General features: G+C 56.0%; 1 protein-coding gene across 13 annotated transcripts in view; it reads right to left on the reverse strand.

Annotated features, from left to right (window-relative positions):
* The window catches only part of CACNA1G (calcium voltage-gated channel subunit alpha1 G), a 62,524-nt gene that overhangs the window by 10,097 nt on the left and 40,048 nt on the right, over positions 1-12,379 (reverse strand). For 9 of the 13 annotated variants that reach the window (XR_001919725.1, XM_018064871.1, XM_018064868.1 and 6 more), the window contains 8 exons: positions 12,105-12,289; positions 11,209-11,335; positions 9,618-9,743; positions 8,972-9,061; positions 7,983-8,175; positions 6,159-6,212; positions 1,042-1,193; positions 173-282 (listed from right to left, as the gene is read on the reverse strand). Coding sequence is in view for 12 of the 13 variants with exons in the window: in XM_018064871.1 (XP_017920360.1) it covers positions 173-282; positions 1,042-1,193; positions 6,159-6,212; positions 7,983-8,175; positions 8,972-9,061; positions 9,618-9,743; positions 11,209-11,335; positions 12,105-12,289 (1,037 nt within the window). In the remaining variant the exon portion in view is untranslated. Of the gene's footprint in view, positions 1-172; positions 283-1,041; positions 1,194-6,158; positions 6,213-7,961; positions 8,176-8,971; positions 9,062-9,617; positions 9,744-11,208; positions 11,336-12,104; positions 12,290-12,379 lie in introns of all 13 variants that reach the window. The other 4 variants (XM_018064872.1, XM_018064865.1, XM_018064870.1 and 1 more) reach the window with 1 other exon arrangement.

Consider the following 12,379-nt stretch of genomic DNA (forward strand, 5'->3'; position numbering starts at 1 on the left):
CCAGGCCCTGGATATCCCCCCGCCCACACTGCACCATCAGCCCTGCATAGGTCCTGGAGTGGAGTCTGAACCCGAAGAGTCAAGAAAGGCCTTCAGGCACTAGATCCCCTGGGGCATCTCCCTGGGAAACATGTGCCCACTCCTCAATCCCTCACCCCCCACTCCCCTTTACCTGTCCTGGAAGAACCGTCGAAAGCCAAAGGCCACCAGTTTGAAAACTGACTCCAAGACAAAGATGACAGTGAAGATATAGTTGCAGATCTTCAGAGCCTCATCCAGGATCTGGCAGGGATGGGGGCAAGACACAAGGTCTCTTAAGGCCCAGGGAAGATGCCCGTCCTGATCCTTCTATCATTCCTCCCAGATCCGGGAGGCAGTGTGAGCCTAAGGGGAACTTCCCTCCCTTCTCACCATGATGGCTGGTCATTGGCCACCACTCTAGGATAGAGCAGGTTCTCATTCACATGTATGATCCCAACTGTGTGTTGAAAGATCTCTCTCCTTGAGGGATGGTGAAGAGATCACATGAGAATGTGCTGGAAGGCACGGAATGCTAGAAGTGAAAGGGGTCTTTGCATTGTCAATTCAGCGTCCCTATTTTACCGATGGGAAAACTAAGATGTGGAAGGCAGATGACGGAAGCTGATTTGAGAAGTAGCAAGATCACAGGTGAGGTCTGGAGCTGGATACTGACTAGGATCTAAATTCCAAAAGGGTAGGCACAGATCTGCCTTCTTTATCCTCACAGGTCAAGAACACGGAACATCTTTATTTATTTAAGGTAACAAGTATCTGCTGGGTGAAGAATCTAGGTCCTTCACTTCCCAGTTAGTTGGTCACGTCAACTAACCTCTCTGAGCCTCAGTGTCCTCACCTGTCAGACCAAGACAAGACTGACCTTTGCAAGTCCCTGCAAGTGGTGCAAGAGGGTCCCCTGTAGGGGCCAAGCACTGGCCTGAGGCGCCCTGCCTCGGGCTGGGCCAGCTTCACCCCCAGGCTCATGATGAGGTGGGGCCCAGACGGCCAGTCGCTCAGTCCTACCTGGGGCTGCTGGTAGTGCTCCATGGCCATAGTGACCACGTTCAGCCCAATGACACCCGTGATGAAGAGATCCAGGTAGTGGCTGGTACACAGGTGGTGGACGAGGAGCCGGAAGCGGGAGTAGTCTGAGTAGTAGGGTTTGCACTGGGCTTCTGGTGGGGCAGCAGGGAGAACAGAGCAGCCATTGGGCCCTGCCCACTGTGCCCCTCCACCCACAGTCCCTGACAGCCACCAGCCTCTAATGCCAGAGCTGAAACATTCCAGCGTCATCAGCATCCTTGCGCTCCACGCACTGCTCTTTTGGGCAGGAGCCCCTCTCTTGGTGTTTCCCCTTCAAGCATTTGTTCTACTGGCTGTGGTTGGGCACAGAAGGGGTCACGACATGCGGGGCTCCCCGCCCACAGTAGACACCGGGTGAGCCCCCTCCCCGAGGCAGCCTCCAAAATCCAGCAGCCCCTCGTAGCACCCTCGACTTGGCGTTCTGCAGTGAGGTCCGATCAACAGACGAAAAACAACTGATCTTATTGGCTTCAGAGGAAGCTCCATCAATGGAGAGGTGAAGGCTCTTACTCCTTTACCAAGCTTAGACTCTTGAGGGGAGCAGAGGAGATTACAACAGAGCTGGGATTTGGAGATAAAACCGGAGATTGGAAATTGGACGTCTTCTTGGCTGACTGCACCGACCCTCTCAGAGGGCCTCCCACGATGGGGGCAGGGCCTGGGACTCCTGAACCCTCATTCAGGAGAGGGCAGAGGGGAGGCCACAGGGCTCACCCAGTTTCTAATGAGGCAGTGCCCAGTCTGCTCCTGGGGACCAGGGCAGCTTCCCCTGCAGGCTGGGCTGGAAGCAGGAAGCACTGTCTGAGATCTGTCAGAGGCATCATATTTCTCTTGTAATTAGTGAACCACATAGTTATAAAAATTATCATACCAGGTTGACCTACTAAGCAGGCAGAACAAATCTGGGGGCAGGAGATTACAGGGGGCCCCTCCTCCAGGTGTGAAGAAAGGCCACACCAAGTTGGGGATACATGTCATCAGAGGCAGCCACAAAGAAAGAAGAGGCACCGCATGGGGGCCTTGGGGGGCAACCTCAGGTCCCAGACAGCTCTTCCCCCTCAGGAAGTCTACGGCGGAAGCCAGCCAGGGCTGTAGCCTCTGAGGACTGTGCCAGGGCGGCAGGAAGCTTTGGCTCAGGCAGCTTGGTTATAACTGTTCTTTCCCATGCAGGACTATTAAACAGAGAGGTAAACTGAGGCAAGGAGTGGCCTGGGTGGGCCCCCACCAAAGGCCGAAGGAAGAAGAGTGCCCAAGAGCTGCCCATTCAGCCTCACCAGCTGCCGCGCTCCAGCATCAGCCTTGAGGTGTGGATAACCGAGAGGCAGAAAGTCCCAGTGATCTGGTGCACCGTCGGATGCATTAGGCCATATTTTTGTTTCCAGAGATGGGCCAGCCAACCATGACTTTGTTTGCTCAGGCGGCCCTCTGGGCCCCCAGGAAGATGGGGTGAAGAGGCCAGGGACAGGGGACAACATAAGGCCACAGGTCATCCACACAACGATGCGATCACGGCAGGTAGACCCGGTGAGCCAGCCTCTTCCTTCCTTCCTTCAGTACCCACAGAACAAGAGGGCGCTAGTCGCCCAGCGTTGCCTTAGCAGCTGGAGCTCTTTCTCTGCATTAATCTCCATAAGTGCCGAGAGCACTCGATCCCATTATGCTAAAATATGAATGGAGAATTAACTAAAATGTTTGAATACAATTAGGTTAGAAAAAGCGGCTCCTTATTAGCCCTGTTATTAGCTGAGACCAGCAGAGGACAGGTTAGAGAGTCCCCCCTACCCTGTCACCCCCGTCTGTCTGTGTAGGCAGCCCCAGGCCAGATGGAGCTGCTGCGGCCTCCTCCTGGCCTTGCTCTAGGAGCCCAAGGAGCGGGTGGAGGCCCAGAGGGAAGGTGGGGCAGGACGACTGAGGCAGGGCATCTGTTCACAGAGACCAGTCGCAGGCCCTTGAGGTGCGTACAGAACCCCTCCACCCTCAGCCCTGACCCCAGACCAGCAGGTGCCAAGGCTGCCAGAAATCCCTCCATTAGAGCCCAGGTCCAAAGTGCACCAGGGCCAACCTGGTAAGCATCTCCTGGGCCAATCCCTTTGTTTTACAAAGAGAGAGGAGGCCTATCAAAAAGTTATGTGTGAGGCAGCGACCAAGCCAGTACCTGAAAAGTCCCTCACCAGCTGCCAGGTGGGTTTAGACACAAAGCCTCGGGGCTTTGGCCCAGAGGGTGCCCTCGAAGTTTGTCCAAAGGCTCTCACTATTGCGCTCTGGATGATGTCACCTGTTGTGTCCCTGGCCCTCGGTTCTGCAGGCAAGAACCAGGGCTCAGAGAAGAAACTGAGACCCCCGGGGCAAGCCTTGGGGGGGTCTGCTGCTGCTCTGACAGCTCCAGCTGTAGCCCAGGAGGGGGTCTTGACCAGTGGTCACTGGCATTTCGGCTGCCCTGGCCCTGTCTCCCTGCCTCCTACCTGTATGAGTTACCTCAGGCAGAGAAAATACCAGAGTGAGACAGTGAGGAGAAGAGCACCCCCGGGACTGCCCAGCCTCCAGTCAGGGGCAGAAGTAGAGGAGAGGCGCAGGAGGGGGTGCAAGGCTGTGAGTGAGAGCCATAGGCACAGTGAGTTAGTGGGGGTCACTGGGAGCCCGAGGCACAGCCAGGGCAGAGGTTTGCAAAGGGGAGCGGTGGAATAGGAGGAAGGCAGGGGTAACTCCCAGGGACACAGGCCCCCAAGACAGAGGCCAACTTCAGCTGCTGTAGCCAGGCCTGATCAGTGGGTCCTGGTGAAAGGAGAGAGGGCAAGTTGGAGGCAGGTGCCACAGGAGGCCGAGGGGAGCTGATCTGGTGCTGGAGGCAGCCCTGTTTTCGCCCTCCACCTGGAAGCTGGGCTGGACCAGGTCTTTTTCCTGATAAGCAGACTCTTCCCTTCAGCCTTTCCCTGGGATCTGGCTACTCTGCTCCTGCTGGGGGCAGCACAGGGTGGCAGAGGTGCTGGCAGGGAAGTATGGTGCACATGTTTGATTCCTAGCAACTCCAGACTAGTGGGTGTGACTTCGTCCCCATCACACCATTGGGTACCCTGATGCACCAGCATTGCCATGCCTTGTAAGCTGACTGGAGATGCAGACGCTCAGGTCCTACCCTGGACCACTGTGAGAGTTTTTAAGGTGAGGCTCAGTTATGTCCTCTGGGGGATTCTTAGGCACAGGAAAGTTTGAAAAACTCTAGTATAGACCACGCGGAACAACAGGTATAGGTAAGAGGCATAGGGGTGGTCTGAGCCCTTGTTTGGGGTCTCTGAGTCTTCATCACCAGCGGGAAAGGTGAGACACTGTTGTGACCAGTATATATACCTGCCTGGGCCCACAGGAGCATGGCGGAATGTCCCAGGAAGGGGGTGCGGTATTGAGACACTGTTGTGATCAGTGTATAGACCTGCCTGGGCCCACAGGAGCATGGCAGAATGTCCCAGGAAGGGGGTGCAGTATGAGAGTCAAGAGAGCACTTATCATTTAGTGGGTGAGTCAGAAGATGGTCTCGGGGGCCATGGAGATCTGCGTGGTTGACTCTTGGGGGAGAAGCCTCTGAGGCCAGACCCATGGTGTTCTGGTGTGAGTGTGTTTGTGTGGACACATCAGCGTACAGACCAGGTGAACCCATAAGGGAGAAGCTGAAGGCCATGTCCCCTCACCCTCCTTTCATTGCTTAACATCAGGAACTCACAGTAGAGCCCAGTTCAGAGATGTGGGCCCAGGCAATCCAGATACAAAGCGGCTGGAGCCTCCTCAGCCCCCAGGTGGTCTCTCAATGCCAAACATCATCACTCCACCCAGGGCCCCAGGCATGACGTCTCGAATGGCGGCTCAGGGGGTCCTCTTTGATCAGGCAGCCCAGCACCCACAGGGTAGTGTCTGCAGGAGGCTGGCTTCTGAGCGAATTTGGAAAAGTAGAGAAAGGTACAGCCCATGGTTCCCAGTCTGGAGTCCCAAGCCCTCAACAGCCTGAGGAGGCAGTCACATGGGGGTCCTGAGGTTCTTTTCAATATTTTTAAAAGCTTAAATGCAATCATACACATGCCTGTGCTAAGACCCCCACAGACTAATTTAACGGCAAAATGGTCTTTGCTGTTGTTCAACGTGAAAGATTCTGCAGCTCATAAGTCCTGATTAGCAATTAGATGTGCCTTTGATTAGTAAAACCAGTGAAACAAAGTCATTACTGACATGCTCTCAACTTCAGAGAAGGTCTTTTACATTGTGGGGTCTGTTGTAGAAGATGACAGGGGGGCCCTTAGGGACAATCAGGTTGGGAACCACAGGGTGGAGACATCGGAGGCTGTAATGAGGCCCCACAACACTTCACAGATTCTCAAAACCTCTGAACCGCTGTCTGGGGGCCGTGTTGGGAGAGCAGGGGCCAGAGGACTGGTGGGGGGTGTTGGGGGAGGGTGCAGGCAAAACCAGGAGGGCCCTCCCAGAGACACAGCTCTCAAAGAAAATGACCCAACTCACTCCCAAATCTTTGGCTTTTGGGGGAGAAGCTTGTGGCTAACTCAGATCTTCCAGTCCCAATTCCTGCTGTTTGTAGCAATGATGTGGCCACTGTGATTACTTAACTATTAATGAGTCTGTTCAATTATTCATTGTTACATTTTTAAAACAAATCCTTTCCCTCTCTGCTCCTCTCATCCTGCTTGCTTGGATCAAAGTCTCCCGTTCAGACAAAAGGAGGCGGGAGAGATTTGCAGCTCTAATAATCGAACTGTGTGACCCAGGAGGAGGAACCGGAACGGGAAGAGGTGGCAGAGGACTGGGAGCAGGGCCTCAAAAGCCTGGCCAGACAAGGAGGGTCCACCAAGAGAAGCTGGCTGGAGGGGAGGGAGAAGGCCCTCACCTCCTGTCCACCTAGCACAGGCCTACGGGATGCCACAGAACCCAGAACCCCTCACCCTGAGAAGGCAGAATCAGTGAGCCATGGAGAGGGAGCAAAGAGGACGCCCGCACACATGACGTGGGCCTGACCGCCCGGGGCCATACCCTGGAACCCACAACCCCAGACGCAGTACCTGGCGCCGCGCTGGCTGAGCTGCCGGAAGCAATTACATCGTCCAGCATTAGATCTAAAAGAATGAAACACGACATTGGTCACTGACCGGACCAGGTGGGCTGGGCAGGGCCCCCTCAGCAGCTCACTCCCCCTGGGCTGTGACCTTCACTCTGCCTATGAATAGGGCATGCTGAGCAAGGGTGGCGGGTCCTAAGTACCAGCCCCAAGCTCGGACACAGGGCACTTGAGGAAGCTGAGCAATTTGGCCAGCTCATCAGGGTCACAGGGGCAGGGAGTTGGAGGCATGAGGAGAGGAGGAAGCCTGTCCTCCGAACAGATGTCCACTCCCCAAGCTGCGGCCTCAGCTGCACCTGAGAAGGCAGCAGACCCCAGAAGGGGAGCCAGCTGGTCAGGCAGGGCCACAGGCGCCTCCTGCCAAAAGAGTTCCATCTGCAGATGTCCTGCCGAGAAGACAGACTGCAAGGAGGGGCAGGCGGGGCAGGCGTGGGAGCACGCTGCTGGGGGCAGTACGCCTGCTCAGCCTCAGTCGTCCACCAGGAGCAAAGATGCAACCCCTGTCCCAGAGCTGCTGCCTAGAGGTCAGTGTCCTAACCCTGGAGCAACCCCTCTCACAGGGAGCATGCACTCTATCCCGCCCGCTTCCATTTCACAGCCCCCAACAGCCCCTCCCCGGCTCCAGATGCCCTAGAGCCAGGGGCTGGGGGCACCGCAGCCCTCCACCTGCTTGATAGTGCTCACATTGTAACAAACCAAAGGGAAAACGCGGAGCACCACGTACATCTTATCAGCGTAAGGAAGACGGCTTGTGAAAGGGTGGAGAGAAGAGGGCAAACCCGCAGACGAAACAGAGACAGACACACAAAAGCTTGGGAAAACCCACACATAAAGACACTTAGAGAGACGTGGGCGACTGAAAGAGAGTTACACTGATTGATTGTTGCGTACGAGACAGACAGGCAGGAGCCCTGAGATTGGGAGGTGACTCAAGTGCAGACACGCCTGGAGACACACGGGGACACAACAGGACCCGCACTCACGCCTCGTGTCCTGGAATCTGCAGTCTTTCGCTTAGTCTCGGCCACCCATAGTAGGAGTGTGAGGAGGCCTGGGGTAGGGGCCTCACCCGGTCAATGGCAAGAGGTGTTGGAGGTCGTAGATGAAGGGCTAAAGGGTCTAAGGCCAGAGCGTCATGAGTTTAGAGTTCCTGTGACCTCAGACCCTCCCTGAGCTGGGTGGGTATTTTTGAACAGCTTAGCAAAAAAAAAAAAAAAAAAAAGACAGTCGGGAAGCCAGGGAGTTTTGCTGGAAACAGGGAGAAAGGAGCGGTCTGGGGTTTGCACGCCATGGTCCATCTGCACAGTCTGCCAAGGCCTTGCCCATCAGCTACAGACACTGGGCAGCCACAGGTTGAAGATGTTTGCTCGCCAACCGTGGGGTGGGTAAGGTGCCAAGTGCCAAGGTCAGGGTCCCTGGATACCGGCACAGGGCAATGAAACGGGGTTTTCTTCCCATGAGGCTCCTCTCAGAGTCAGGCTGGGAGGGACTGTGCATCAGCTCCCACTGGCATCACCTGGGGAGCACGATGCTGAGACCGGGAGGTCTTCAGAGGGGAGCTCCCCTACCCCACAGGGCTGAACTGGTCTGCTTCATGCAGGCTCTAAAGGCTGACATGCTCTTGAGGGGAAGGAGGTGGGGAGGGGGTGGGAGCATCTTCTCCCTGCCCCAGCCCCAGCCCCTGGCCCCCTACAGTCGCAAGGCCAAGGTCAAGTATGACTCAGAGAGATGTGGAAAGACTACCGACCAGCCATCTGCTTCTCCTTACTCCTTCTCTTTTTCTCCAGTCTCCGTAGACGCTTCTCCTCCCGCCGCCGGGCCTCCTCTTCCTCCTGGTGCTGCCGACACTTGTGGAAGTTCTCCACCACCACGCCAACGAACATGTTCAGGACAAAGAAGGCCACGATGAGCAGGAACGAGATGAAGTACAGCAGCATCCAGGGGTTGTGGTTCATGATGGGCTGGTGGGGAGCGGGAAGGACAAGTGAAGATATCAGCCTGAGGATGACTGTCACAGGTGCTGCCCCCCAGCCTGGGTTCCTTAAGACAGGGCCTGCATACTCAGTTATACACAGATCCATCAGGTGATGTCAATGAATGGTGTGCATTTGGTGTTAGCCGGTAGAGAGGTTTGGGGACTGTGGCAAAGAAGACCGCGGATGTTTTATCCAAAATGGGGGAGTTGCTTCTTTGTTTCAGTTGACTCCTGCCCTTAGGGAATGCAAGTCCAGTGTCTCCAGATCTTTGGACTTGAGCAGACCCAAATCTGGATTTTTCATGTGAAACTTGTCAATTTTTAATTGTTTAGTGGCAGTGTTAGTCACTCAGCCATGTCCGACTCTTTGTGACTCCATGGACTGTAGCCCGCCAGGTTCCTCTGTCCATGGAATTCTCCAGGCAAGAATACTGGAGTAGGTTGCCATGCCCTTCTCCAGGGGATCTTCCCAACCTAGGGATTAAACCTGGGTCTCTCGCATGGTGGGCAGATCCTTCACCATATAAGCTACCAGGGAAGCTGTTTAATTGTTTATCACTAATTTAAAAATTTAAATATGTTGCAAGCCAATAAAGCAAGCCCACATTTGTCCTCAGGCCACCAGTTACAGCCTCTGATATTAAGATGTAATACCTCTCGGATGGCATTTTGCCAACCTGCTTTGCTGTCTTTCTATCCACTGCCTGCATGCATCACACCTGGAGCTGGCCCATCGTGAGTGACCTGAGTCCAAAGATGGATACTGCCCACCTCAGCCCTACCTGCTGGTCCACACCGACAGCATCCAGCCCATCATACATGATATCCACCCAGCCATCCTTAGAGGCCAGCACGAACAGGGACATTAGGGCCTGGGGGGAAGGGGAGGAAAGGACCATTTGAAACCTAGGATGTATAGCCAAGACACCCACCAGTGACCCCCAAAGCACCTCCTGGCAATAGCTCAGGGGACCCTAGGCCTTCAGAGGCTAGCCCGGAGTCACACTCCAGGCTCCATGAGAGTTCTATGCCCCAAGGCTCAATATGGCTGCTATGAAGCCAGAAGAACCATAGGAGATGACCTCAGCCAGGTAGAGCAACGGGCCCCAGAGTTCTGGAAATCCAGACACCAAACCCAGAATGGGGCAGGGAAATAAACCAGCAAAACTGAGCGAGCTATTTCATTCTCTACATTTCTATTTCTATGAATGTGGAATGAGAAAAAGAATCATCTTGACAATACACCTGCACCTTGTACCGTGCTAAAGAAATACACCATCTCACTGCATGGAGATCCCACTAGGACCCATTCACTAATGATGAAACAGAGGTGAGCAAACTGCCCCGCATGCATCATTAAGCATGGACTTGCATCCTCCCCAGACTCCTGCCCCTTCTCCCACCTCCACCTTAGAGCCTGGGACTCACCTGGCCGAGGTTGTCAAAGTTGTATTTATGCCGGACCCACCGGTAACTGGCCTCAGCACAGTCAGACTTGTTAGTGATGTTCCTGGTGTCCTCGCCCTGGCACACAAAGAACTTCCCTTTGAAGAGCTGAACACACACATAACCAGAGACACAGAAAGAAGTGAGCTGTGAGCACAGGAAGCCCAGACCAGCCCTGGGGCCTAAGAGCTCCAGGTGCACCCTAGGTGAGGGCCAGGTGCTCAGTCAAGTCAGAGACACACTGACAGTAACCTCCCCTGTAGGCACCCCTTCCTCCAGGCTCCTTGGAGCAGAGTCCCTGGAGAGGAAGGAAAGGTCCTAGGGGAGGGGACTGGGAAAGGGTGGAAGGAGGGGAACAGTCATTCATTTCCTACAAAGAGGGAGGCCAGTGAGTCTCCAGGTGGGGTCCCTGGACAGCAGCAACAGCATCATTCAGGAACGTGCTGGAAATACAAATTCTCAGGACCAGCCCAGACCCACTGAATCAGACACACTGCAGGAGGGCCAAGAGATCTGGTTTAGAGGTGGGGGTGGGCAAGGTATATGGATTCCACTCAACAGATGAGGAAAACTGAGGCTCAGAGAAGCAAATTCACTCACTAAGTTTACACAACCAGAAGGTGGCAAAAAGGGGGCTCAGGCTCAGGTCCTTCTGATTGGAAAGCTCACCCTCACTCTAGAACGGACCAGGCTATGACTGTGGGGAAGGGACTGAGGGACAGGAGGACCAGGGGCCTAAGTAGGCCAGAAGTAAGAAGTGGAAGGGGCACCGCGTGTGCAGAGAGGCACCACACAGTCTTAGCAAATGTATTCTGGCCTGGTCTCTGGAGCCAGAGAATTTGAGGAAACCCAAGTATACCTCCCCTGCCCAAGGCAGAGTGGAGACCCCAGGAAGCCAAAGGAGGGGATAGGGAGGCGGGCAGCCAACCAGAAGCTCCCTCTGGCCCCACAGCCAGCCGTCTATGCTGCAGCTGAAATGTCTGGAGCCTGGAGCGAGGAGGGGTACTCTGGAGGAGAGGGATGAACGGGCTCCCCTGGCTCCTGGAGGTGCCTGCTAAATCCTGCAGGCAGCTCCCTTTCTTTTTCCTCCAAAGCCAAGTTCCCTCCCTGGGCCAGAGGCCAAGTTTCCCCAGCAGCCCCCACTTACTGCCTCGTCTGGGGTCTGCACCAGCCTGCCTGCCAGCTCACTGCTAACCTGGCCCAGCTGTCTGGGCCCTGGATCCCCAGGCCTGGCCTGCAGCCCACTGGCTCCAGTAGGGAAGGAAGGGAGGGGACCCCTGAGCAGACTGCAGGCCAAGGCCAGCGTCTGCACTCAGAGCAGTGCACGAGGGGGCAGAACGGCAGCCTTTGCGGCACTGGTCAGAAGCCCCTCAAGGCCCTCTCCCCTTGCGGGCCGCTTCCCGGCTCCCAGTTTTCTGCAAAATGCCCAGGAGGCGAAGGAGCCTGAGGGCCTTTGGCTTCAAGGCTTTTCTAGGATAAAGGTGGCAGCAGCTCCTGGAGCCACAGCATCCAGGCCACGAGGAAGGCCACTGCTCAGGTCTCTGCTGATAGCTGGCCCTGGACCCCCACAAACCTGCACCCCCAGGATGCCAAATATGATGAAAAAGGCACAACAGATGACCACAATGTTGCCAATGGGCTTCAGCGAGGACATCAGCGTTTCCACCACCAGCTTCAGCCCCTGTGCCCGGCTGATTACCCTGGGGAGAAAGGGAGGCGGGTAAGAGGGGTTCCCGGCTCAGACATTCCCTTGCCCTGCTTGCCACCCCCTCCCATCTTGGCTCACCGGTCCCCATCCTGGGCTCTAGTGGAGGGAAGAGGTTGGCTTTCTGGGCTCACTGTGCAGAGACTCCCACCCACCCCCACACCTAGACCTCTAGGATGGAGTCTGGGTGATGACTCAACCCAGGGATGCAGAATGTTGCGGGGATGGGGAGATAAACTTGTGTGGAGCATGTAGAGGGCAGGCAGGCAGACGGATTATCACAGCCAGGAAAACCTCACTGGTCAGTCGATATCTGCCTCATCCATGTCCCCACCCATGGCAACTTCTGACTCTCAGCTGGGGTTCAGGGTGACTGTCTGATTGGGGAGGGTCTCCTAACAGTGCAGACCCACTGCTAGAAGTGTTTCCTGGTGGGTAGTCCCTGGGATGCGGGAGAAAGCGCGGACGCAGGAAACAGTCTGTCACTTCACAGGGACACTCAAGTTTCGCCCCTGAGGGTTCCACACAGGGAGAGCTGCAGCTGAAGGGCATGAGGCCCTGCCTAGGGGCCCCTGTATGGTGTGCCCTGTTGGAGTGCGTCACGTGAGGGGGTCCCTGAGTGGGGTGCCTGTGGAGGGAGACCACCGGGGCCACAGCTAAAGCAAGTGAGAAGTGATGCCGGGAGTGGGGGGCAGGGTTCCCGGTGGAGTCACAGGCCGGAAGCAGGGGCAGATGGGGTGCTGGCCATGAGGGTGTGCCTGCACCTGAGGGGGCGCAGGGTCCGCAGCAGCCGCAGCACCCTCAGCATGCCTAGGATCTTGGTGCCGCTGTCGGAGACCATGGACACCAGGATGTCGATGATGGAGATGAGCACCAGCAGCCCGTCCAGCACGTTCCAGCTGCTACGCAGGTAGGCCTGCTCCCCAAAGCACCAGCCCAGCGCCACCACCTGGGGATGCCCCTGCGTCACCAGCACTGCCTCCTCCCTGCAGTCAGTCCCCAGCCTTGCCCCCTCTGTGGCCCAGCCTCTCCCCTGCCC

This window comes from Capra hircus, chromosome 19, assembly GCF_001704415.2.
Source record: "Capra hircus breed San Clemente chromosome 19, ASM170441v1, whole genome shotgun sequence".
NCBI classification, from domain to species: domain Eukaryota; kingdom Metazoa; phylum Chordata; class Mammalia; order Artiodactyla; family Bovidae; genus Capra; species Capra hircus.